Source organism: Mauremys reevesii, linkage group 16 (assembly GCF_016161935.1).
Source record: "Mauremys reevesii isolate NIE-2019 linkage group 16, ASM1616193v1, whole genome shotgun sequence".
Taxonomy (NCBI): Eukaryota; Metazoa; Chordata; order Testudines; family Geoemydidae; genus Mauremys; species Mauremys reevesii.
This window is the reverse complement of record NC_052638.1, coordinates 13,455,876-13,483,858: the sequence shown is the minus strand read 5'-3', so window position 1 is coordinate 13,483,858 and position 27,983 is coordinate 13,455,876. Positions and strand designations below refer to the sequence as shown.

General features: G+C 39.1%; 1 protein-coding gene and 1 long non-coding RNA gene across 4 annotated transcripts in view; one reads left to right on the top strand and one right to left on the bottom strand.

The window, feature by feature from the left end:
* The window catches only part of SLC6A2 (solute carrier family 6 member 2), a 103,739-nt gene extending 92,068 nt beyond the window's left edge, over positions 1 to 11,671 (top strand). For both annotated transcript variants that reach the window (XM_039503335.1, XM_039503336.1), the window contains exons 13-15: positions 4,535 to 4,702; positions 8,544 to 8,615; positions 10,244 to 11,671. In XM_039503335.1, coding sequence (XP_039359269.1) covers positions 4,535 to 4,702; positions 8,544 to 8,615; positions 10,244 to 10,267 — 264 coding nt within the window. In that variant the 3' untranslated portion in view covers positions 10,268 to 11,671. The remainder of the gene's footprint in view (positions 1 to 4,534; positions 4,703 to 8,543; positions 8,616 to 10,243) is intronic.
* LOC120384507 overlaps positions 1 to 27,983 on the bottom strand; it is a 146,148-nt gene that overhangs the window by 44,965 nt on the left and 73,200 nt on the right. Inside the window, exons 5-7 of one of the 2 annotated variants that reach the window (XR_005588920.1) lie at positions 21,869 to 21,973; positions 17,730 to 17,808; positions 15,860 to 16,128 (exon numbers count right to left, since the gene is read on the bottom strand). The exons of the other annotated variant lie outside the window; for it this stretch is intronic. This is a non-coding gene — a long non-coding RNA (uncharacterized LOC120384507). Of the gene's footprint in view, positions 1 to 15,859; positions 16,129 to 17,729; positions 17,809 to 21,868; positions 21,974 to 27,983 lie in introns of those variants that run through there. 2 annotated transcript variants of the gene reach the window in all.

Genomic DNA, 27,983 nt, shown 5'->3' with positions numbered 1-27,983 from the left:
TGTCCTAGTATTTTTGTACACAATTTTGAACGTATAAAATGATAACTTCAAATTTGTTAGTATTATCTGCGAACTGATCTGTATTATGTTTTGGGCATTTGCGGTTTCAGGGAAGTTTAATTCTGAGGACTTAAACGCTACACAAAATGACTAGTTAAAACCAGAGAGAGAAACTTCCTGGAAGAAATGTCACCAATTTTGCCCAATTTTGATCAAAACCATTAGCTGCAATAATACTTTGTACATATTATGCATCACTTTCCATCCAAGGATCTCAATGTTTTTTACACAAAACTAAATAAGGCTCCCACAACACCCTTGACACAAGTACATATTATCTTTGTTATCCAGATAGAGAGATGGAGGCAGCGAGTGTTTATATCACATCCTCTGGATCTCAGAGAATGTCTGCAATAAAGCTGGGAAGAGAACCAAAATCTCCTGACTCCCATTCCCTGATTTTTAACCACAATATCTTTCACTTAAAGGTGAAATTGTGATTGAAACTAATGTTAACAAAGAAGTCAGAGATGTTACCAAACAAAACAAAAAAACAAAAATAACTAAAAAGCCAAAGCTAACTATACCCAGTTACTGGATATTAAAGAAAATGCTGCAGGTACTGTCTGGAAGGAATTATAGGATTATAGGTGGAAACTGAATCCGATCTACCTTTGTGTATTCCGGATCCTCTGCCCATCACTGGTTGTGATTCTGTGCTTCCACTTCAAGGATAAATGTGTCTCATTATGACTTCAATGATGCCCAGCAGATGTCAAACAAACTGGCTTAAAAATAAGCAAAAGAACAACCCTTTCCTCCCCACAAAGAAACTTATATGGTAATAGGTACATGATTCCAGCTGTTGCCAGAGTTATACAGAACTGCAGGTTGCCCCGCGTAAGGAACGAAACATAGGAATTAGGTCAAACCAAATCTAGCATCTAGTCCAATATTCTCTTTCTAACAACAGTCAATATCAGATGCTTCAGTGGAAGATGTAAAGCCCCTGAAGTACAATTTTGCAATAACTTGGCCAAGGGGAGAAATGTTTTTCTCGTAGCTATTGGGGCTTTGGTGTTTATCTTTTGATGAGTAACGCCATTGACTGTAATTGAGTTTAGCTTTTGATAAGCAAATGCTTGGCGCAAAAATGTGAAACATAACTGGTAAAAGCAGTATCCAGTATGTTTCCTATTGATACTTCATTGATGGAGTTCAGAAGTGTAATACACACAGTACAAAGTGAAACTATTTAATGATTATACCACTGAAACTATCATGTTTGTAACATTCAGAGCAAAATGTACAAATGCTGTCTTCCAATCAACTTAATCTCAACACAAATAACATGCTGCCAATTCAGGTCCAGCCCCAAAATGTAAGATAAATAACTCGATATGGAGTGGTGATGTTTATACCTAATGTTTTAGGCAAATCAAAATATTGGGGGGGGGGTGTTATTCTGTGCTAAATTTCACTCAGCCATCATTAAACAAATATGTGTCAACTAAGCACATAACTTCTTGAGGCATTACCATTTATGTATGTGCTTGTTTTTGAATAGTAAAATCAACAATATGCACAAGAATGTGACTACATATAAAATTTTACAACTATTTGTTATATATGTACTAAAGAACATAATTCAGTTATTAGTGTATTTTTTAGTTGGAGGGTATGAAGATCACAAATGTGGACTAACGCATTAGAATATGTAGGGTGCAATTACTCCAAATGGTTAGCTGTGTGACATAGAGAGGAAAGAGACACATTAAATATAGCTTGTGAGCCTTCTGACATGTATTAAGGAAAATAAACAGATGTTTCATTACATTTGAGAATTTTTTTTCTCCCTGAAATGTGAAGGTAGCATTTGGTAGTTTTATGTAAAGGTTAAAGTTGGAACTAAACTGCAGTTTTATATTGGGTATTTATACATTCACTCCAAGTTATTTGTAGATCAAAAGGTCATGGTGAATATATGGAGATTTTGACATCATTGTGACCTAGGATATTTTCTGTTGCATTAAAGTTTGTGCTTTCAATATAAAATTGAAAGCAATAGCGATCTGCCAAATAGCTACATCAAATCTGGATCAGATATCGTCTCAAAGTTCAAAATTAGCTATCAAACAGTTAATGACACAAGGCATTCTTATCAAGACATATTTATGATGGGATACACCAATACATTTTTAAAAGGGAAAACATTTTAATAGCATACTTAGCATCTGATAGCATCCATTCAGTAATGAGCCAATGAAGCATACACTGAAGTCAGTCAGTCATATTTTATACTAATGTTCCATTTATAGGTGTTTTATACAAGGTTAATAAATGATCAAAAGATGATGTAAATATGTTACAGACATGAGGACTGTATGTTGAAGATGATTATAACCACATCAGTAGAAGGTATATAGAGATGGTTATAAATCGTTACATAAACAACCTATTGACTTGTTAAATGCTCTAACAATTGATTAACCATTTAGTAGCCCTTTAAACACTAGTTATAACTATAAACTTAGTATAAATTGTGGCCCTCAAGGATAGATCCTGCAACCAAATCCGCACACGTTTTTGGATCCAGATCCCAATCTACAATAGTTCGAATGAAAATGCTGGATCTAGCTTTCTTGCGTACCACACTCCCTCCAACCCAACTTTTGAGAATGGGAAGCCCAGTTCTGGATTCAGTTTTACAGCATGAACCTAGCTCTAGGGAAGTAAATGAAAGATGTTCTAATGGTGTTTTCCTGGCTACCAGGCTTCATGTCAATTTTGGGTATTTGGGATGTAACCTCAGCTCTATTTTCAATCACACAATTGCTCACAGATGTCTGTGTGTAGGATTTGGGATGCAGCGTAATGGTCACTGTCTTTCCAAATAAGCTTATTCTGGTATAAATATGTTACCAATTGTTCTCTAAATTATTTGGTGATGAACTGTATGGTCAGGGTTAGATAACTACCCACCTTCAGTGTAGACAGGTGATAATTGGAAAGCGAATTAAAAAAGAATTGCTAATCTCTCTAAAGTATATGCTTTAATATCTTCTGTAAACATGAAAATATGTACCTTTCTGGATCAGTGGATGCTGCATCCTCTAGCCATGCATATAGTCCTAGAAGACTTCCAGAATTAAAGTCCAATATTGTCAATCATTGACTGAGTGGCAATTCTGGGGACAGGCACACACACACACTTGAGAAACCTTTCTAATGATATAAACTGAACATGGCCCACATTAAATGAATTAAAAACTGGCTAACTGATAGGTCTCACAATGTAATTGTAAATGGGAAACTATTGAGTGGCTGTGTTTCCAGTGGGTTCCCGCAGGGATTAGCATTTGACCCAGTGTTGTTTAACATTTTTATCAATGTCCAGTAAGAAAACATAAATCATCACAGATAAAGTTTGCAGATGACACACAAAAATGGGGGAAGTGGTAAATAATGAAGAGGACAGGTCACTGTGTCAGAGGGACCTGGATTACTTGGTAAACTGGGCGCAAGCAAACAATATGCATTTTAATATGAGTAAATGTACATCTAGAAACAAAGAATGTAGGTCATACTTATAGGATACAGGATTCTATCTGAAAAAGATTGGTGGCTCATGGTGTCTGAGAGCTCCCAATGCGACACTGTGGCCAAAAGAGCTAATGCAGTCCTTGGATGAACAAACAGAGGCATCTCAAGTAGGAGCAGAAAGGTTATTTTACCTCTATATTTGACAGTGGTGCAACTACTGCTGGAATAGCGTGCCCAGTTCTGATGCCCACAATTTTAAGAAAAATGTTGATAAATTAGAGAGGGTTCAGAGAAGAGCCACATGAATGATTAGAAAACTTGCCTTATAGTGATAGACTAAAAGAGCTTAATCTGTTTATTTTAACAAAGAGCAGCTTAAGGGGTGACTTGATTACAGTCTGTAAGTATCTACATGGGGAACAAATATTTAATAACAGGCTCTTCAGCCTAGCAGAGAAAAGTATATTGGGACAGTTCCATCCTTATGAAGCATTACTAGAGCCCCTGGGGAAAAGGACAGAGGGATCTTGAGGAGTCCTCAGGGACCCTTTGAAAATCTCTGCGCATAATCCTGTCCTGGACCCATGGCTTCAGCCTTGAGAACTTCCCCATCTCTAACTCTAGTTTAAACTACAGAATAACAAGTCAGCCTCCCCTGTCTGCTTCAGAAGTAGGGAAGGAAATCCCCCTTCCACAGCAGCGTGTCATCTGCCAGTGATGTTCACTAGTACACAGGGCAGATACAAATAGACTGGCTGGAATTTTATGATTTTTCTGACCATTAACATCATTCGTGAGTGTCCTAAGTGGTTCCACACTGTCATCTAAAAGGGACACATTGTAAATAGGCTGAAGGTAGGGCCTATTGCACAGGTCTAGGTAGCCCCTTTGCACTTGGCAGCCTGCCTGATCTAACAGATGGGGCTTGTTTTCCACTTGGAGTTTTTCCAAAGGACTAAAATTGTGGTTCTTTCTATTTTTTCTTCCTTAGTTTGTGGTGATAGTCAGTATTATAAACTTCAAACCTCTGACCTATGACGACTACACCTTCCCTCTCTGGGCAAATCGCGTTGGCTGGGGAATAGCATTATCTTCAATGATCCTTGTGCCTGCCTACATTATCTATAAATTTCTGAACGTGCGTGGGACCTTTAAAGAAGTAAGTGGAGTGCTAATAAAATGTCATGAAATGTTATTATGAAATGAATGTGCTGGATTTGCGTTAACAGTTTGCTTCTCTAGCTCCCCAGACACATTACTCGTTGTGTGACCTTTCAGATCCAGCTTTCTAACTGGCTGGAATTACAAGCTGGATTTAATACACCCTATTCCAGTTTCTAGACAGAAATTAGTCTGCCAGAATGCCCCACTGTAGTTCATAAAAGCATTTTTAATGCACGTTTTAAAGTTGAATTAGTAGATTTTTCTCAACTGTAGAAATATATATAAATGGATGCCTTCAAATACAACATCCAGAATAAAGAGTGGACCCAGTCCAGATGCTTTCCCTAGACAGCAATTTGGCCCATGATTCTCAACAGGAGTGCTGTCCCTCTCTGAAAATCTGGGCACTTCAGCGAGGTGCTTAAAATAGATTAGGCCACTCCTCTGAAAATATGGTTCCAAATGTTTACTGTATGGGTGATATTAAAAAAAAGTTGGAGGGTGGGTAATGATAGAACTAGTGACATCATCTATTGTGAACGTTGCTTGACAGTTCCCATTCATAGACCCTGTTTGCAGTTGCTTATAATTTCTTAATGCGCGGGGTCAGGCTGAATATTCTTGGAAAACTTTAGCCAAAATAGAAGAGTCATTACCAAAAACGAAGCTGTGAAAAATAAGTTCTGTTTCCCATATTAAAAAATTCTGGGGAAAATTTGAATTGTTCTAGAGCCCGCATGCTTTGGAGCGGCGACTTGGAATTTGGACGGGGGTAGACTTTGTGTCAGGAATGTGCCTTTTGCTATCCCTATGGAAATCTGCCGAAACGTGGGCAAGTGATAAGCTTTGAAAAATGGCCATTCACATGTGCTCAGTAAAGACTTCTTAAGGCTTGTCTACTGCTATTCAGGAATAGTGATTAAGCTTTAAATTAACACCATATCTTTATCCAAATTAACTTTCAAGTAGATTTTTGCAGCTAGATTCCCCAAAGATTCAGTCCACACTGGGTTGGAGCATATTGTTCCCTGCAATTGCCGCTCTGGGCTCCTTCAGGCTCTGCTGGGCACCTGAACTGAGAGCAGGGAGACTGTCTCTCCTGTACTCTCAATGACACCCCATGCTGGACCCAGGCAGCTGCCTGATTTGAATGCAGAGTGGCAAGAGTAGGACCTGTGAAAGAGGAAAGGGGAATAGATTGGGGAAAAGACAAGGGGGTGGGGCAAGACTGAGGCTGTGGGGGGGATAGGGAAGGGAAACTGGGAATGGGAGTTAGGTTGGGGTGGAGACTGGGAGTGGCTAGGGAGGGAAATGGGGAGATACCAGAGCCAGTAGGTGAGTAAAGAGTGGACACTGAGTTGGGCTGGGGGACACTAAGATTGGATGAGGACCCTTGGGAGGCAGATTGAGACTGAGATTCTGTGGGGATGGGAAACGTGCAAGTGTGTGTTTGGGGGAGGACTAGGAATTGCTGGGCAAAGGGATTGATCCGGGGAGTCCAGAGGGGTGAGACTAGGACTTGCTGGGCACGGAGACTGGCACTTGGATGAGACTCCTGAGGAGTGGAGACTGAGATGAGGAACCAGGGATGCAGAATACACGGGGCTGAGACAGGCAGGTTGGAGGGGATGGGACAAAAGGAATTCAAGCTTTGGTGGAAATGCACAGAGGAGTCTATGCCCACTAGACAAACTCCCCTCCGCAGCATTGAACGGAACCCAAGATTCCCTTGTCTCACCATTCCTTTGCTAATTTCCTAACTTCTGAGTGCTTGACTTTGCTACCTTAAAAATGTTCTTTTAACGTAGTGTTATTGTGTGTAATGTTAATCTAGTGTGTTATTGTTCTGCTTAAGAGGAACCTGGTTTCTATGGTGAAAAAAATACATCTAATTATTTTTCATTACAATCTCACTGCTCTGTACTTGCCTCAAATTACCATTTCAAAATGACACAAGTTTAAGATTCACTGATCATATTAATTTTCTCATCACTGTCACTGGAAATTCTTATCCATGCTCCAAAGGAATCCACAAATAGGATTTAGAAAGTAAAGCCACCTTTAGATCTGTTTTCAGCCCTTTAAAAATACCAAACATACTCCTAAAACATTGAAATTTTGATTGTTTTATGTTCCTTATAGTCCAGTATTTTAAAACTCGGGCAAGCACAGTTTGAATATCATCTGGTTTATTGCAAACAGTTGGATTTCAATCATAGTATCTATCCATAATCTGAAAAGATGCCCCTAGGTTTGTCAAAATTCAGACTGCCACAAAGAAGCATTTTATGGTTTCTCAGAAACGATTGATATAGCCAACAATTGCAACAATTTTTCCTTTCTTCTCCCAAGCAAATTACATGAACCCTTCATATTTTTCATGTGTTCTGCACGCAGACGTTCTACTGATCTCAGCAGAAGATCTGTGTGTGGAACAAGTGCAGAAAATGCACTGTGGGTCTGATGCAAAACCTGCTGAGGCCAATGGAAAGGTGCCAATTGACTTCAAAAGGGTTTGGATCAGGCCCTTTAGTTCAGGTAGAATTTAATTATCTTTTAAACCTATTATGCAAATAGAGTTGTGAGGTAACCAGGCATATTATTATAGTTCAATCTTCTATTTCTGAGCCTCAAATTCAAATAGTCTCCTAATATGTTAAGACAAGAGAAAGGTAAGACAGACAATTCCATAGGCTCAACTGGGAGCCCTCTTGCATGCACAGAGGAATAAGAGGGAGTCTGATCCTTCTTATACAGCTGGGCAGGCTAGCTACAGTACAAGCATGGAGAAGAGAGCGACCACTGCTGGTCAGCTATTCCTTCTCCTGCTCAGATGGATGAGAGTGGGCAGGGAGCAGATGAAGACTTGACTCCACCCCCCAACACACCAGGTTAATTAGCAAAACCAGTGTAGACAGGGAGCCAGGAACCTGACTGAGGTCCTCTGAGTTACAATCTGATTCCTGCACTGCCCTTTACTCCTGCTGGTTTGTAGGGTTACGATCCAGCCCCTTGCAATCAGTGTTCTGCAAAACCTTTGGCTTTCTTTTCACTGGGGTTTGTGCAAACCCTTTCTTTTGTTCAGTTCTCTTTGCAAATCCCTTTCAAGCAACACCAAAACCTCATAGCAGAATTCACTTTAGCCCACTGAGTTTCACCTGCTTGCAAAAGCTGACGACACAAAATTATAGGGCAAGTTCAGGTTTGCTTGCAAAGCTTGAACCTTAGCAATACCCCAAAATAAAAGGGCTGCAGATAAAGGGGAAGCCATGACCAAAATTAGATATCAAGGGCTAAATTATGGCTATTCAGCTTGCAATAGAGGGAGAGAGGAGGGAACCTCTCTAGTAGGAGCTCCTAGAGGCATGCACACTGCCCATGGAAGTGTATGCCAGAGCGATGTTTGTGTGTGCTCCCAAATGACACTACACCCTAGGCTTTGTGGACAATATGGAGGGGTACGCTCCCATGCACCTTTCTTCACCTGTTTGCATTGTTACTAGCCTCCAGCAATCCTTGCAGTCAGGAAGTTCAAGGGCTGTGGTGCCAAGTAGCTCCTAGAGCCCTTTTCCCATGATGTGGTTGGGGGGGAGAGAACCAGCTAAAATTTATCATAAACATTCTGTTGTTGCTGTGAGATTAGGACTACCATCAAGAAGCTCAAACTATAATACACTTTGGTCTCTCAATGATTATGTCCTCTCTGGGCTCAATGATATTAAAAATTAAGTCACACACTATTTCCCTGTAAACCCAGGGATAACATCCCCTATCTGCAGATCTAACCCATTTAACATGGCTAACTTTCTTTCCTGTGTGCCTCCACTCTTGTTTAGAGACTAGCTTACTGCATCACACCTGAGAACGAACACCATCTTGTGGCACAAGGGAACGTGAGGCAGTTTAAGGTGTGTATTCCTTCTCCCTACCTCCCTGCCCACTCCCTTATCCTTTGCACCCTTAGCAAGTTTGACTAGCAAATGAAAGTGGATTTGTTTCCTTTCTGCCTTTTTGCCAGTATGTGGCTTTTGTGGGTGGGAAAATGACATGTGCATCGGCCTTGTAGGACTTTTGGTGCCTATCTTTTACCATTTTAACAATATGACCCTGTAGAGTCCCTGAGGTTATCCCACGGCAGATCTAGTTCCAAGCATTTTTGTTCATACGCAATCATGGTGAGATCTCATCAAAGAACATCTTGGCAATGATCAGTTCCAGACCATCATGCAGTTTTGAAAAAATAAAGTATTATGAGATGCTTCTCACATTTCATAGGGATCTGGATTGATGGTTTCTACCTCAAACTCCAAATATGTGCCACCAGTCATGACAAAGAGGCAAGCAAATATCCTGTGACAAGAACTCACTTACAAAGTGGTTATGCTGAGATGACCCGATACGGAGATGTAATAGGTTTTCCCCATATGCTGACAGGTTGAACATGTTCATTGTTTTGCATGGATGGTCTTTAAGCAACTATGACAAAGATGCTATAAGTTTCCAATGAGGCCTTCGACTTTGCAAATAAAATGAGCCTGTTGAAAAACTCTTTCCTAAAAGTGAAAAAGGATACAAATATCCCATTCTTCTCTGTTATCAACATTCATACTGTATCGTTTTTTGCCTCCGTGGTTAAAAGTAACTAATAATTATGTACAATAGCTCAAAACTTGACCCCAGTTGCACTGCTGATTCAGAGTCACGTACTGGTCATGAAAAATAAGGTGAAAATTTGGCTCTTTGTATTTGGTTTGAAACAAAAGCAAGAACCTGAATAGGCAAAATACTTGCTATTATATGAAGGAGAATTATTTCTATATATTTTAGAGTGATATAGTATAGATATTTTCCCTTATATTTTAATACCTCAAATGTAAGTGATTATGGCTCAAGATTTCAAATGTGTGTGTTTCCATATTTTCTCTGTAATTACAGCACATGAACATGCAGACATGGGCTATATGCACATATTTCTGCACAGTTCTGAACATTTGAACCCAAATCCATACTGGTATAACATAGCTTTTCCGCAGTTTTGGATTTAAATTATGGGGGTTGGGAAAATATACAAAAAGTAGAAAGGCCTAGTTTGAAAAAAGCAGGAGTGGGGCTCTGACAATGGAGTTCCTGGATGATGTGTCAATCACTAAGGCCTGTGTATTAACTTAAGTTACTGTTTCCAAATAGCCAGGATCAGTAGCAGAAAAACATCATGATTATTGGACATTGGTTAAGCATTTTAACAAAACATTAAGCACTGTGCCTATCTTATGATGCAACTAGTATCTTAGTTATGTTTCCCTAATGTCCAGCTGTTGTGCATTTTAAAACTGTCCGATTATTAAATGATCGCTGTATCAGACAAGCTGGTTGTTAATAGAAACTGGGATTCTTTCTGAAAATACTGGTAGTCAATTTTTCCTGCTTTTCTGTAATTCAAGATTTGTCATCTCCCTTATTTCATACTTACTCTCATCACTATAATTTAAATCAATAATATATTATCAAATAAATGATGGCTTCTGTTTCCTTTCAGCTTCAACACTGGCTATCAATATGACAACTGACAGGTTGAGGAAAAAGCCAATACATTAAACTAAACTGGGAATAAACGAAAAGTCAAGTTCAAAGCTCTCTTGATTGTGCTTGGACCAGGCTGGCTCAGAGCTCATCTACTGATTCCTTTGAGGGAAGACAGCTTCTGCTCTCTGTTTTCTCTATTACTTGGTTTCAAATGAACTTACAGACTGGTTTTCCATTTCCTTATATCTTTCAGTGCCACGAGATCCATAATTGACCAAATTTGTGAGCTTTGATAGAGAGAGAAGTGGAGGAGGGAGCAGAAAATCAGCATTAATTAAAGAAACTCTTGTCTTGGAGAAATAAACAAACATAATTCCTTTAAAAATTCCTGCCACAACATTGTTTAGAGGCCAACTATATACTCAGAGATGGATGCATCTCAATTATGAGACAAGAGTGACTTTAAGTGCACATTCATGTCATTTGCTTTCTTTCAGGACTATCCTTTGGGATATAATTTTGCATCCTTCTGAAGTGAAGACTCAGTGCTTCACTTTCAGTGGTTTGTTATTAGTCTCTTCTTTTGGTGAAGAAGGTTGTCTTTGCTGTATATGTCTGTGCCATTTTCTGTGCAGTTGAACTATACACACGGAAAAGTAACAGGGATGGAATTAAATTCCTATTGTTGTGGCTATTGAGTACAGAAAGTAGTTTTAACAATACACCGTACTTAACAATGCAAACATATTCCTTTATGTCAGCTATTAAAATGGCTTTATTTATCACATGATCCATATTCTACAGACTTTGAGTTAAGCACCAAAAATATTTACAGGTAGTCAGATTTTCCTTCTACATTCTGTTATATTGTGTGACAAAGAATGTATAGTATATATAAATATATAGGAACAAAGGCAATGATTTTTAGAATAAGCCACGCTATCCAGTGGCACCAAAATATCAAATGTTGGCTTTGTGCAAGTGCACTATTATTCTAATTGTCCTCTAGGTTCAACTGCCAGAACATTTTAAGAGTTGTGTAGAACATCTTGGATGGAGGGGTCTTCTAGGCATAACTCAATTATCTAGGCCTACTCCCTCTCTTGTGTATTTCAAGCAGCTTTATGCCAGCTAGAAAATACAGAGCAATCTTAGTGTGATTGGATGCTGTTCTGTATGGTCACTGTTTTAAAGTCATATCTTCCCAGTGATCACTAGGTTGCAGTAACTGACAATTACTTATTACAAGAACTATTCTAAATTTTAGAGACAGCAGGTTCTCAGTTGAATCTAGTTTGGAGTTAAAGCCTTAATGCTGAATTTCTTTGCCTTTATATGTTCAATTCAGTTTCTTAATGTTTTTTTAAATATATGTAGTGTCTCCTTTTTTAATGGTTATTTATATTTTTTTAATTCTTCATTTTTATATCATCATCCTGGAAGTCTGAAAATAAAAGTTTTCCCCATTGATTTTGTCCTTTTCCATTTAACAACCATTGACTTCCTTCCAAACCCCAATGTTTCTAATAGAATTCAAATATATCTGCTTCTCTTTTTTACTTTATCCTTTATGCCCCAGCATGATTGAAAAGCCAGAAAGATTTAACAGTTCTTTAAAATAGTTTCTCTCTATTTTCATTGTCTCCTTTTCTTCTTCTTCAAAACACAGTGTTTTAAACCCAAAGGGCATTGTCAGTTTTTTACCCAAGCTAATGGACAGTAACCTGGCAGGACAGCTGTGGTAATTTATATACAAAAATCAAGGAGTTTAAAATGTTAAAATTAAAGTACTGTAATTACCTAAGAGTCCAAACAACATCTTCTGTAAGGAGGAAAATAAGTTTAGGATTCTTTTTTAAATGGTCATTATATCGTCACTCTAATCAACATTGCTTCTTAACATTATGCTGGGGTCCTTATTTTTGTAGATATAAATCTTACTTCGAGAATGGCATAGCTTGCGCAGTCAGTGTTCTGAGGTGATCGAAAAGCATCTCAGAACGGTTATGGCGATCAAAGTGAGAAATACCAGAGGACTGCTAAATGTGCAAATCATCATGTCTCATCAAGTCATATTCCTTTCGCTCTGCACATCAATGGTAAACTTACAGGCTAACAACCTACGGCAATGTTTACTTGTGAAAATCTGCCAACATACAGCGAAATGGCCGCCGATGTAATGCTCTCACGTCCTAAAGCCTGTGTGATTTTTCCTTCTTCTATCTAAGAGCTTGTCTGCACTGGCACTTTACAGTGCTGCAACTTTTTCACTCAGGAGTGTGAAAAAAAACACACCCCTGAATGCAGCAAGTTTCAGCGCTGTAACGCGCCAGTGTAAACAGTGCCCCAGGGCTGGGAGCCGTGCTACCTGCACTGGGAGCTACGCCCCTTGTAGAGGTAGATTTTTAGAGCGCTGGGAGAGCTCTCTGTGACTACACCAGCCACATTCAAGTGCTGCCGCAGCAGCGCTTTGCATTGCCAGTGTAGACTAGCCCTAAGGGACATTGGAGCTCGCTCTAACCAGCATGTTAGGGGCCTGATCCTGCAAATACTCACTGGTTTCTTACTCCTGTAGTAACAGTAATTCTTACTACTGTGAATAGTTTCCACGGGTGGCTACGCCCAAGGCTAGGGTGATTCCTCATTAAATTATTATTGATTTGTATTGTGGTAGCACATTAGGACCCCACTTATGGAGCAGGACCCGATTGTGCTAGGCACTGTACAAACACAGAACAAGAAAATGGTCCCTGTCCAAAGAGCTTACAAACAATCTAAGGGCTCATCTACACTTGAAATGTTACAGTGGCACAACTGCATCACTTCAGTGTAGACATTCCCTATGCTGACATGAGGGTTCTCCCCTCGGCGTAGGTACTCTACCTCCTGGAGGCAGTAGCTAGGTCCTAGCACTCTCTACACCGGGGGTTAGGTCAGCTTAACTATGCTGCACAGGGGTGTGGATTTTTCACACTTCTGAGTAACATAACTGGGTCAACCTAACTTTTTAGTATAGACCAGGCCTAAGTATAAGACAAGAGATAATAGGTGGAGCTGAGAGACAGAGGAATTCTGTTGTCAGTGGGACTACTCAGGATAGTAAGTGCTTGCATGGTTGGTCCTTATTTCAGAGTGTCAGCCAGAAGGAGTCTCTCACAATTATTACGAGGCATTTCTTCTGCCTCAGAGATGGAAAATGTTGTCCCTGATTCTCCATTAAATGAGGGAGCAAGATGAGTCACTTTATCACATCTCCTGGATGACAGAAAAGTATATTGCTATTAGATGCGACCTCAGGGCCTGCTGAGTAATTAAATACTTTCAAGGAAGCCATGCCTGATGGTGTGAACAAGGTGCTAAAGATTCACTTTGTACTTTGTAAGGCAATATGGACAATATGTCCATCAGAGAAGCCAAAGTCCATCAAAAATGTCCATCAGTCAGGAATAAGAGAGATTTTGTGCCACACCCTACTCCTTTCAGGTACCATCTCCCCAGTGTTTTCCTGTGTCTCACTGAGGAAAGTAGAAAATGCCTCGCACAGAGTCAGCTTCTTTAGACTTCAACCACAGCAGTTATGGAAGATTGGGCTCACCACCTCTGTGAAGTGGCTCAGCTAAATGGCTCCCACCATAACAGAACCAGTGTGTCTGACACGTGCTGCCAAGCAGCAACTCACTATTTCCCCCCCACACATGCCTGCCTGAGAGAGCAGACCCTCCCCATGCCTTGGAGCAGTCCCGTGAGACCCATTTCTGAGGGCACTGGACACTGGAGAGAAAGAGTCCATCCAACTCCACTACATGCTTACTTAGGAAGAGGCAGAGTCTCATAAATCTCAGGATTAGCAAAGCCTAAAGTCTCTTAAATGAATGCCCCTCTTACACCATCCCTTGTCACAGCTCAGTAATTCCTGGGACCTCTTTGCAGCCTCTGCAGAGGAATAAAAATTCCTCCCCCTCCTACCGCCTAGAAACAGGCTCCCTCAGAAGAGGACTATGACTCCAAGCTCAAACTTCTGCCACTTCACTTCACTGCCCCCACCCCATATCTTCCCCCACAGATCCCAAACTCTGAAGATATTCCCACCACACACACACACACACACACACAATCCCTAGTAGAGTAAGAGGTGGCATGGTAACCCATTTTCTGATAGGGGAAAGGCCTTGTTCATTTGCACCCTCACATGCAGCATTATCTCTCCCTTAAAAATGTGCTTGTAATGTGCTTGCTAGTTCTGTAGATTGGTGAGCCAGTGCAGACACTCACCTTGGTCTGAGGGAAAGGACGAAGTGACTATTGTAGGGAGCATAGTGTAGGGCTAAGCAGGTTTATTTGACAGCTTGGGAAGTCATTGTATGGCTACTCTGCAAAACAGGTGAGTTCTTAACTCAGGTTGGCTTTACTGCATCAGCTAAGGTTAAAATAGCAGTGAAGGCACTGCAGCTCAACTTTTAAGTCAGCCCAAATTCAACCCCATCCTCCCATATAACCTTTAACTCAAGCAGCTAACATGAGTTACAAGCCAATTTGCTGTGTCTTTGTTGCTATTTTAACCCAAGGTAGCAAACAGGTGTTAGCTAATCCAAGTTAAAATCACACCTTTATAAAAAAAATGTAAACTTGTGCTCTATGACCTGTTTCAGGGCCAGCAAGGAGAGGGGCTCAGTGCCATGTCTCCTGCTCCTGGGCAGTCCTTCACTGCCTGCCTGACACTGAAATCAGAGCTGGGCAAAAATTTTCATGCAAAACTTTTTTTGAAAAAAAAAAAAAAAAACACAGAAATTCGCCGACACCAAAACATGTTGCAAATTCATCTCTGTTTCTCTGAAATAGTTTCACTGGAGAAAAAAATTCTGAAATTCAGTCTATCTTTTATGAAACAAAATATTTCAATTTTTTGGTTCAAAACTACTTTTCATTTTAAAATTTCCCTTAATTTTATTTAAAAACAATAAAAAAATATTTGAAAATGATCAAAATCAACATGAAACATTTATCTTTGTTGAAAATAAACATTTCATTTGACTCAACTCTTTTTTCCCCAATTTTTTGGAATTGCCAGTAACCAAAAAAAATCCATTATTTGCCCAGTTCTAATTGAAATCTAGGACCCAGCCACGATCCACACTGTCTCACCAAGCCACAGAAAACCAACTAGCAGGTACGAAGAGAACTTGCTTTTCCTTCATATTCTTCTACTGCAGCTCAGCAGTAATGCTGTGAGTTTTCCAAATATCTGCAGCTTTCCACCACTCCATGGTTAAAGCCCTTGAGACCTAGATTTCTAATGGAAATATAGTGAGCCGTTTAAATCAGTAATTCAAAAAGTACCAGTATGATTTAATGCTTGGCCTCTGTTTGAACCACTGCAGGGCTCTATCTTGCCTTCTGCCATGTCCTGAGGCATACATGCTGGCAACACTTGAAAGGTATTTTACCATAGCGAGCGATTTTGCAGGAAATCTAGGATAAATATAAAGTAAAGGGGGAGAAACACTTGGCTGTTCTATTGTATGTGTACAGCAATTGCCCGTATGATGCATGTTGTATGTAATTTTCCCAGAGGAAGCTCCCTGTAGTTGACCTTTTTCCACAGTAAGATGAAACATTGATAAAACAGCCACATTCAAACATCTAGTATATATATTTCCCTTCTTACATTATTGTTTAGACGTGAATTTAATTTATTTTTTCCCCAACCTAATAAGAGAAATGTCACGTAGGAAACAATCTCATTTTTCAAACAGTTTTCATAATCCAAAAAAGTTGTTCATTTAACATTAATTCGGATTCAGAAGGAATGCATAAGACAGGCACAAAAACAACATTTGTTTTTCCTGGGTGTTTTGAATGTTGTCTTATTGTATATCTTGAAGCTGTGTCAAACATTTCCTTAAACACAGGGAACAGATTTAGTGAATCAACTCAAAAACATAGACCAAGAATTTCTGACGTGACTAGCCATTATTTGCTGTCTCATTTGAGTTGAGACATTTAAAAAGGGTCCTAAGTTAGGACCTGACAAAGTGTCTCAAACTAGGCCCCCAAAATCATTGATTTTCTTTTAGACTCTTGGCTACAACACAGGAAGAGGCAGATTTTATAATAAAAATCCTTGGAGATTTTCATCCAAAGGGAAAAGTCTTTGCATTCTGTATTGATTAGCATGACTCATACTATAACCTATGACAGCTATTCAGTTAGAAGTCAAGCTACTGTGGACTACTATAGAATGGCGTTATTGCTGTCTGAACACACTCCGTTCAAAAGAAGGGGGGTAAACAAGACCTACAGATGCTGGAGCTGCCTCTGCAGGGCTGGCCCCTCTGCATTAAGGGCTGCATCAACAGCATGAGGGCTGTTCTAAATAACAGTGGCCAGCAGCCCCAAGGAGCTGAATCTGAAGCAGAGGATCAGTGCAGTGCTTGGGCATCCAGGCCATTGCCCCCTTTCCTCTGCCACTCTGGCAATGAAAAGGGTGCCTAGGAATGGAATAAAAGCTCCTACCTACCTGTGCTCTGTGTCAAAGGATCATCCTTATACTGAGATCATAGAAGATTAAGGTTGGAAGAGACCTCAGGAGGTCATCTAGTCCAACCCCCTCATCAAAGCATTAATGAGTATCCAAGCATTGGATCCAGATTATGTCAGCAGAGCAGTGCAAAGTGGTTGCAGAATCTGGTTCTTTGGCATTTAATTTATGGCAAATAAAAAAAACTCAAGGCAGGTGTGCACTACAATATGTATGCTCTGAGGTCGATCCACCGGCGGTCGATTTAGCTGGTCTAGTAAAGACCCGCCAAATCAACTGCACGTCACTCTCCAGTTGACCCTTATACTCTACCCCTGACGAGAAGAGTAAGGTAAGTCGACAGGAGATATTCTCTTGGCAACCCCTCGCGGTGTAAACCCCGCGGTAACTCAACCTAAGGTACGTCAACTCCAGCTACATAGCTGTATTTGCGTAGCATAGGTTGACTTACCGCAGTAGTGAAGACATAGCCTCAGTTAGTCCTTTGACCCTCCACCTCCCCTCCCCCCCAAAAATTATTCCTCTTTGTTTGGCAAAGGAGTATATTCTAATGAAAAGCTTCTACCTGGAAGGAATCTAAAAAAGGCCATGGGGGTGGGGGGGATTTTTGTGTTATAGAATTGAGTCCTTGATATATTTTTGCAGTCACATTTTTAAATTCCAATCTAGGCGTTGGAACCCAGTGCTTTGTACTGCACTACAATGAGTTGTTGTTTTGGTTTGTTTTTTCCTAACCAATATTCTTGGGAGGCAAGGTTTTGCTGAGGTAGGGATAATGTTAGTCAATGAGACCAACCAAGTGAGCACATGTTCGTTAGCTTTGATGAAAAATGCAATTAGCATGTTTCTGCAATGCCCTGAAAGGCCTATTCTGAGAGAGACCTTACCCCATGTATAACTGCTTTTTTTTTTAATTATTATTTAGACAAAAAATGTTTCTGAACCTGATTCTCCCACTCACAGTGCATGAAGGTCACATGACAGGAGAAGAACACCTAGGACTTTTGATCTTTGTATCACAATTGGTTCAGTGTGTTGATCTGAAAGGGAACGGGGGAAAAAGACAGAAATATCCGGATAAAAGTAAAAGCAAGAACAGGCACTTCCTTCATCTAAAACTTTTGTGAACAGAAGTTGTCGACTTGCTTTTTACATTGGCACTAAAACCAAGTTGATGTGATTTAGGAAACGTGTGGATGTCAACATTAATAAGGGTAGATTATTACTGAGCAACTTTTCAATGCGTTAGTCATAAAGAATATTATCTTTAATTTCAGTGTCAATATTTTCTAGCAAAACTTGTTTTCTTGAACAGAAAAAACTACTATGGCAAACACAAGGGAAAAAATTGAATAAGAATGGTAAGAAACTATTAATTTTCACTTCCAAGGACATCACTGGTGAGGAGGAATATTCTAATATCTATTGTCTGACAAAATATTCCAGAAGATATACATGGTCTGTATCACACTAGCAAAGAGAGGGCACTTTATCAACTTTGCTGATGTGCAAAGTTTGTCTAAAATATGTGAAAGAAGTGGTGTAGTTCTATTTTAAAACTGGGCAGTGCTATTTGGCAGCAGTATTGGAAACATTGGTAGCATTTTGTGTGAGACAAAGAAGCTAACAGGATACTTGTATTTGCAAGTATCCTGTCCACTCTGGTGCTGTATGTGGTCATTTGTTTTTCAGTGCCACTAAGCTGGGGCCTCTCTTCTACACCAGTAACCCAACTTTTGGATATTGACATGGATTTTTCTCATCTTAGCATCTGATGGACTAGAATGTCCCCTCTAGTCCCCTCATCACACATTATCGTGTAGTGACACCAATAAGAGGTGGAGTAGCAGTAACTAACTAGGTTGATGAGCAGCAACACAGAGCATCTGTAGCTGTTTTTTTAGTAAGTTCTTATGCTACCATGATTTGAAATGAACCAGTTCTTGCATGCTACACTCTTGTGAGTGCTACTTACTGCCTGTTGCATATCATGCACATGTCAAGATGATGTGGTTCCTTTTGCAGGACCAAAAATGTGAATGCCCTCTGCTTATCTTTAAGCCTCTGCCCCAAATTTCATTCACTCCAGAAAACATTTCAAACGTGGATAACTATACAGCCCAGTGTACCTCTTTTGATGCCTAGAAGTTTCTGCAGGAAAAGGCATCGTCGGTACAAACATGGGGAGTATGATCATTAGGGACAGAAGCTGTAGGTTTTATGCACTCAGGTCATTTTCAAATTATTCACCAAAGCACACTATAACTTTTAAGAATGGCAAGTTCATGTAAACGTAGGGCCATATCCTCAGTTGGCTGTAACTCTGCATAGCTGCATTGTTCATCCCCTAAGGATCTGGACATACTATCACAATCAGAAGACCACCTCTGGATGCTCTCCATTGAAATTCTTTATCTATGTCCATTAGACATTTATCATTTGGGCTACTAGAGAGAATTAGGCTACAGTTCAGCCTGCATAAGAATTTTCCTTGTGTTTTAGTTAAGTGACAACTTACAAAAGGTGTTTTTTTGTTGTTGTGTGTTCTCCACCTCCCCAGTACCAAAAGCAAACTTATTTAGCCATATAGCAATCATTTAGCAAGAAATTGGTGTAGAGGGGAGAAGCAGACAGAGAAATCCAGGAGAACTAAATGACCAAATGTAGTGTAGAACAATGAATGTTTTCAATGATACTGACCTCCTTTGTAAAGTGCTTTGAGATCTACTGAAGAAAAATGCTATGCCAGAGCTAGGTAATTTTAATAGGACTGATTCAAAGCTCAGTGAATTAATTGCAAGCATTCCTGTGTACTTCTGGAGGTTTTGGATCGGCCCCTATGTGAAACATTTTTAGTCTTTCAGTGAAAACATTTCTATTGCATCAGCTTTGAAGTTGAGATCAGCTGACCTCTTGCTTAAGTACTGATTGCAAGACTGTGCCACTTGTATATTTGTTTTCTTTTGTAAAAAGGTGCTTACTTTTCCTCTTTTACTGCAACTTTAAATGGCTCTTTGCTAGATTTCTTTAACAGGGTAACATGCAAAAATGCAGTGAACTCAGAAAATCACTAAGCATTAAGTTGTCTCTGTTTAAATATGTCATGTTGCATTTTAATCACTGCTCAAGACAGTGTTAAATTTGCAGGTGACCTGCCTTCATCATTTATTATGTTGCACCCTCTCTATGAGCCTATTGGTGAGAGCTTAACATATGTGCACTTAGGGAAAATATTATTTACTAAGGGTGTTTTTCCAAATACTGCATTTTAAAAGTAACTTATCAAGGTTTGCCTTACAAATGAAAGCTTTATAGTGAGCATTTACTTGGTTTACACAAATGTTTTACTTAATTTGTAATGCCTTTTTATAGCAGTGATTAGAATTTATCTGAAATAAGGGTACCTCTGTATATGAATATTTTAATATTTTTACCTGTTTTTTTTTATTTTTAACAAAATGTAAATGTATATTGTAAGGCGAGAAATTGAGTTTTTGTGTTATCATATAGGACCTGTCTCTCCATTATAAATCTATGTAATCAGCCAGTCTAGTTCTACAGTATGTTGGCCTTTTGATTATAAATGTAAATGTGATAAAGGAGAATAAAGAATTGTTGTCTACAGCTAAAGTGCACTGTAGAACAATATTCTCCAACACTGCCTTAATTTCATAAAAGGAAGTCATGCATTTGTAGTCTATATTCTGAAGAACTAATTAGAGCATATTTTGCCTGTCATTTTGTTTTGTTATGGAGAACTCTACTTTAAATAACACAAAGTAGTGTCTAATATAGATCCATATTCAAGTCAAGAAATAGTATTTAATTTAAAAAAAAATCATAGAAGTTGACAATTTACCAGTGATTGAACATTCTGCAAAGTATCCCAGTGGCCACTAATGTTTTAATAATGCCACTAAACTTTCACTTCTACTTCCATGGGTTTGTATGATCTGCAGAGCCCTTTATCAACTATTTCATTTCTGTAACTCATACATTAACACCTTTTGTTGTCTGGGAAGAAACGGCATTTCATTTTCATTTTTTTTAAAAACAGGGACATAGCTACATACGTATGTAACCAGAAACAACTACATTTCTTATAAATATGGGTGTACGTGTGATAGATGCGCTGGTGAACTATGTTAAAAACATTGATAAAGTTGGTGAATGTAAAGTATTTGTCCTCATTCTTCTGTCCTTCTGTGTTCAGTGTAAATAAGAACTGTTTTAAGCTGTGCACCATAAATGTAATAGATTTCAATATTGTGTACAAAGTATTATTTAAATGAATAAACATCTGACAAATATGCACATACAAAAAGACTATAAACAATAAAGAGTATCTTCTGTATCTACAATTTAGTCATGGTAATATTGCATGCAATGTGTGGAAATTGTTAAAATGAAAATGGAGTTAAGATGTCCAAATTGTTCTGAATGGATAATCCTGAAATGATCTCCACCAGGTGGAAACTATGCCTTGATGTGAGTGGGGGTACAGAAACACCAGTCCTATTAAAAATATGCAAACTAGCCACTCTTATCGAACATGGTCTCCGGCTGATCCTCCAGGCTGGTAGCCAGTTAAAAATAGCAGGCAAAACGTAGAAACTGCACACAGTTCTTATCTTTGCTCAGTTATAGCCCACATCCTTTTACCATTCAGCTAATCAAATGGATTAGCAAAAGTAAAGGGATTATTTAATTCCTAGAGTGAGTGTAATCCAAGTAACTCTGTAAAGCTGTCATACTAAACACACAGTAAGTGAAAATCAAACAATTTAAACCTCTCTCAAAATGCAAGACGCAAGAACTGCCATTTCCCAAAGTACACATGGTTAACCTTTTTAACTACTTGCTGTCATTTATATTCTGCTTATAAAATATGCCATAACTATAGTAACAACTATAACAAAAACCAACCTTAATCGATGGATTAACCAGGAAGAAAAGATTTACTTTTGCTTTTCCCCTTAATTGATGTCACTTATTTTTTAAAAAATGGGATAATTTGATTATTTTCCCTACAGCTGAAACCATCAAATTTACCATTGAAAAGTTTTTTTTAATTTATAAAATAATTTAAAGCCTACTCACAATGGGTCCAATTTGAATGGTTTGAAATGTTCCACAACTCCTTTTGACCAGCTCTGCTATTGAAGGAATATAGCGGAGGACATCCCCTCTCAGGTGCAGCTTAGCCTACAGAAGACCAATCAAGCCTATTAGACGGGTAATGGCTCAATAGGGGGATACAAAATATCTACCTACTTTATCTATCTGGTTTTAAATGATGTGGGAGAATTATTTCTACAATATAAATATTGTCCGTAAAAACCTGTTCTTCCGTTAAATCAGAATGTCAGATGTGTTCATCAAGTATATAAAGCTTGTGCGACTGCTGCCTCGGGTTGGAAACTGAGATAAATAACCCAAGGGAAGTCAGGGCCACTTCACACTGAAAATGGAGTCTGGGGGCCTGGCTACTGCTCACTCCTTGGCAGCTGGAGGTTGGTTGTGGGAGGCACAAGCTAAACTTAAGAGATAAACATTGTTGCTGCCTTTAAGCATGTCCCCCCCCCCCCCCCGCCGCCTCACACACACATGCCCTCAAGCCCCTGGAACATTCTAGCTGCCTTGTTTTCTGGAGGCAGAATGATGTTGCATCTGCACCTATTTGCTTCGCCCCCACCCCCCGCAGCATGGACCACCTTGTTCTCAAAGCCAAAGCAGAGACCTTAGTTTGCAATTAACACTTCCAGGACCATCCTGAGCTACATGCTATGTAATTACTTCCCATGAAGCTAAATGGGGATTAGACACACAAAAATACAGTTTCAGGATCAGGCCCTTTTAAATCTTCAAATACATAATGTACATCGAGAATGTCTCTGCCATAACTACAGATTGGGAAGGAGGCTAGCGAAGGAGGGTATAAGGAGCTTTCCCTCCTAGCCTCTGTAAGGTCCATACAGAGCTGAAGCCCCCATGAACTGAGGAAGGCACCGACTTCATGTTTATGCCCCCAGAGTGTGTAGAACTAAAGCAGGCCAAAGGAAGACAGTTCACCTTTATGGCAACTTTTGAGGGTTGTGTTCTGCACTGGAATGAAAATAAAACCTTTTGAACATTTTCACAAAAAGAATGAAATTGTGTTGAAATGTCTATTTTCAAATCAAAACCTGGTAGTTTGTGGGGCCAGGGCATCCGCCTAGGAGAAGAAGGTTCAAGGCGCTGCTCTACCTTAATAGGAGCATAGTTTGTCATCCCAGATCCCTCTGAATCAGGCCAATCGCCTGACCACTAGGCTATTAGAGCATGAGAGAATGTTTTTCTTGCTCTCTCGCTCTGGTCAGAAGTGACCGGAGAGCCCAAAGCACTTTTCCAATGAAAACTTAGTCAAAAGATGTACATCTTGGCAAAAGAGCATATTTAAATGAAATTTAATTTAGTTGAAAATGTTCCAACCTGCTTCATATGGAATCCCCAGAAGGTCAGACAGGAGGTGGAGACATAAGTTTGCAGTCTGGTTTTGCACAGGGAGAACAAATTGTCACCCATAAATGGCTCCCCCTACTCATCCAGGAGTCTAAAGGACCAGTCTGCTGTGTGAAGCAAGTTGCCTCCCTGTGCTACCTCAGGTGCAGTGGGACAGGACACTAGCACTTACTCTGGAGTAGCTGAAGATCCTATCACTCCATTCACAGATTTGCTGTGAGGCATGTAAAGCAAAAAGCTTAAACTGAGGCCCAGTGTATTTTAATAAGATATAATTAATTAGAAGTATATAGGATTCCAATATTAGTGCTCAAAAAAGGATACAAACATGGAGTAACCACATTGTATAAAAAAAAGTTAATTATATTTTTCAGAAGAGAAAAACCTGTTAGTCATTGTATTGCTTTGACACTACAGTATTTCCAATTTTCTCCCCTTTGTTTCTGTCCATGGCTTTGGCTACCATAACTGGCTGTGTGGATTAGTGTACATGATAAATATTTTCAGCAACATGTTGTGGATTCTATTTAACGAGTAAGTATAGTCAAAGGGCTCAGTCCAGAAGTTGTGAGATGTTTAGTGAAATATCCATGTTGAATGCCAAGAGATTTGCAAAAGCATCATAAAACTTCCACAGCTTTTCAAGTTTTAAACTTTCCCCTATTCATTGTTCCATCCAGATACAAAATAAAGGACATTTTGACTACAGGAATGGTCCACACATTAATACAACTACATCCAGAGATGACATCAGAATTAGAGCTAGGTTCTCACATCTCCAACCCTTGGGTTATAGGAGCAACAACAACATATTACACTCAATAAAAGTGTACTGCTGTACACAAATGGACTTCAGGAGAGTGCAGTGGTCCAGTGTATGTATATATATTTAGTATGTGACACATTACACAACACTCTCAGTCTACTGTCACTTACACCTCATGTTGTTATGGTGAATGCTCAGGAATAGAGTGACAAATAATTAGAGCTAGACAGATACAGCATATACATACTACGAAAGTTCAAGATTGGGTGAAAGCATTAGGGAAAAGCAGCAAAGATTCCCTAAGGATTTTGCAAAGTTGAAGTTAGTTTAACCACTTCTTGGTGTACCGAGTCAAAAAGTTGCCGACTTCCAGATTACTATTTATTGAGAATTAATTTATTGTGCTTGGTGCTGTAAAAAGGAGAAAGCAGTTCCTCCTCCAAGAATCTTACAATCTAAATTACCAACAGATAATCCAGTCCTGTCCAGCCCAATTCGTGAAATGTTGGTTGAAGGCTGCATCTTCAAGTGGGCTGAATATTCATTTTGTTTTCAAAATCTGTGTGTATTTGGTAGAGGTGGTCAAGAAACAGAATTTGTCATATGAATGATGCAGAAAGAAGTGCAGTGGCTTTGGACTATTTTTAATGTTGCATCTCTTATGTTTTTGTTTGTATAAGCAGATGTAAAAGGGAAGGGTGCCTAGAGCTCTGGATGGACATCCTTTTGTCTGGAGTTTGTATAAGACCAAAATCTCAAATAATAAAATAAATACAATATCTAGGGTCAGTTTGTAGAATCTTAGTTTTGAAAGCACTTAAATGCAGAAATGTAGATGTTTGAGGAGGTCTTTTAACTGATTTTAGCAAGTTATTCACTCTGGATGTACTATAGCGTTGCTTTAGATATTTGAGGTGTCACAGTGTACTAAAGTGTTAGAGAAGTTACACATAACAGTACACATCTGCAATGTAGGGATGTTTGAAGGCCAAAATATAGCATGATGCACAAGCAACTAGAAGGCTAAAATATCCTGAGGAAAAACTTATTTGGTTTCCAGTACTGTATGACTGGAAAAGTACAGCAAGCCAGAAACTTTAAAGGTTTGACTCCTATATTTTAACAGCACTTTTTTTCAAATAAAATGTACTTTATCATCATAAAGGAATCACCACAAATCCTGTAAGCTAGAGGCTTATTTTAACATAAGCTTGTTTTGTGAATTAAAACTCTCAGCAGTGTATCACCCCATCCTGCATTCACTCACTGTGTTGTCAGCGGACCACTGTGTTATGAAATTCTTCATAATTCACCATCACCCATGTCCAAGATTGATAATGAGGCCTCAGAAAAGGCAAGCTTTCGGAGTCAAATGAAAACTAACTATGATGAGGGCAGCAGGTAGGAGAGAAATTGCATTTTCCCAAGATTAGGGAATTTCAATACAACTCGGTCAAAATTGTGCTGTGTTTATTGTTGGCATTTCTCCTGTAAAATGTACATTGACCTTGACAATCAATGCACTGATGTGGGGTAGGAATAGCTATCTGACTCTCCTTGCTGGGTGCATTTATGCTGCAAGATGAGGATCACAGCCCAAAATGTAAACTGCCAGTGATGAGAGAATGCACTGGGTTTTTGAGATGTTTAACATGCCCTGTCAAGAAGGTGAGAAATAATGTGGCAATAATTATAGAGAACATAAGCAGCTGGGTATACTCTCTGAACACTGGAGTAAGTTTTCTATACGCTGTCTACGATCTTTTGTAAACTTGGATGATGAATGAAGGTGCTAAAGGAAAAGTTAAAAATAATGAACTGAGTTTGTTTTACATAAGTTAATATAAACACAGGCAAATCACATTCCATTAATTTGTATTCGTGACTAATTGGAATGATTGCCCATTACATTACATATCTTGCTGATCCAGGCCCTGCTTCAACAAAGCACTTAAACGCTAGCTTAGCTTTAAAATAAGCATTTGTTTAAATCTCATGGAACTTAATCACACGTGTAAGTGCTTTGTTTCATTTCCCAAACCTCACCCTACTCCCAAACCATCAACCCCTCCTCTTCTGCTTCCACTACATGCTGAAGCAGTACAGGAGTCTGCAGGGGGAATGAACCCGCTGCTATACCTGCTGCAGTTAGTTTGCATTGCTCAGATCATCAATATTCTGGTAGAAAAAGTGAACCATCTCTTTCAGTCTGCAGATGAGGGAATTCTTTTAACCACTAGCAAAGAGAACATGTCAAGTATTGGATGCCTTAACAACTGATTGTTTTGTTTCTTTCCACAGTAGAAACATTCCAGATGTTTTAAGTAAGGGAACCATCACTAGGGAGTTGACTTGTTCAGCAGTAAAACAAAGACCAAAAAAACCCTCTTATTTTTACCCATTCCTGAATGTCTGTCTACTTCTAGAAGCATAACTGGTCTAAACTGTCTGATGATGGTGTTGTTTTAGTTTACAGGTCCAAATTCTGCTATTGATCCGCCCACTGACCTTCTCCCAGTCAGTGAGGTGGCAGCAATGTAAGTGAGCCCAGAATTTATGCTTACTATGGAAACTTACAACAAGCAGGGAAGAATATTTTGTCCCCTGTGGTGTGTTAAATCTGGCAATTCAAAAGCTGACCCCATTCAGAGAAGTTGCTTTCCCTCTTTTGAATTTTATTAAAATGCTCAGAGCCATAGAGATTATACCCCTTAAATCAAATACAGTGGCATCAAGTACTGCTCTGCCTAGCCAGGAAAAATACTCCCTTCTTCAGTGTTTTTTCAGCTAGACAGGTAGCAGAGTTGCAGGTATCAGTTACTGATATTCCTTATTTCACTTTGTCAGTCTGTTTTCAGGCCACACTTCTCATTATTGTCTTAATAGATGTTGTCTATTTACCATGTTATTTTTTGCATCAAACTTCTGTAAATTGTTTTCAAGCCTCTAATATCAGCATTATTAACAACTAGTACTACTAAAGTGGTCCCATATAAGTCTTTGATTGGAGAAAGTCTAGTTTGTGTGTCCTCCTAAAAGTGTAATGGAAGTAACTATTTCTTCTCTGCTTTTGGCCAATTACGTTGTGCCTCTTCTGGTAGAGAAGCTAAATCTAATATGAATTAATTAATTAAAATTGCATGTCCTTTCCAAGCTGAGGACTCACTAATGGTAACAATATATGGTGTTAATTGCATTTTCAAGTAGCAGTTTTATTACTCTTCGCCTCTTTTGGAATCTTACGAATAAATGTGAACCTAGATTTGACCCCTACCATTTACCTGAAGCATGAGTTACGTTCCATTGTCAATGAAAGAATTTAAAAAAAAAAAAACGGCTTGGAATGGAGGGTAGGGAAAAGAGGAAGCGTCTTATTCTCTTCTCAGAACAATGCAAATCGGGGATACCGCTGAGGAAGCTAGTGGAGTTATAGTGGTATAAAACAGGTGGTGAAATTGAAAGGAAAATCAGGTGTGACGGGTTTCAGGATCGTCCCTGTGATAACACTAATCACATTTAAAATGGAAAAATTTCATTTTATCCAAACAAATTTATATATATATTTTTTTCAATTCTAGTGCCATAGCAGGGAGTAGGCAAGATGTGCTCTGTTGCATCATTTGCATAGTCTGGCAGCCTAATCAGTAATTTCAGCAATAAAACAAAATGATCTCCTCACAGGAGGTGGAAAAGACCTCTCTAAAAAATGGAGACAACACTGTACCTACCATTGCAAAACACTGCATGATCTTGAGCAGGAAAGAACTAAAGTACACATGTGCCAAATATCAGTATTATTGTCTTCTATTTCCATTAAAAATGTACTAAAGCACAATAAGTACAAAATGTACTCTGAAAATGGTCTTTTTCTATAGTTTTCACAAAATTACTGTAAGCTTCTTGGTATACTGTGGTAGTAGAAACAGAACAGGTTATCTATCCTGCCGA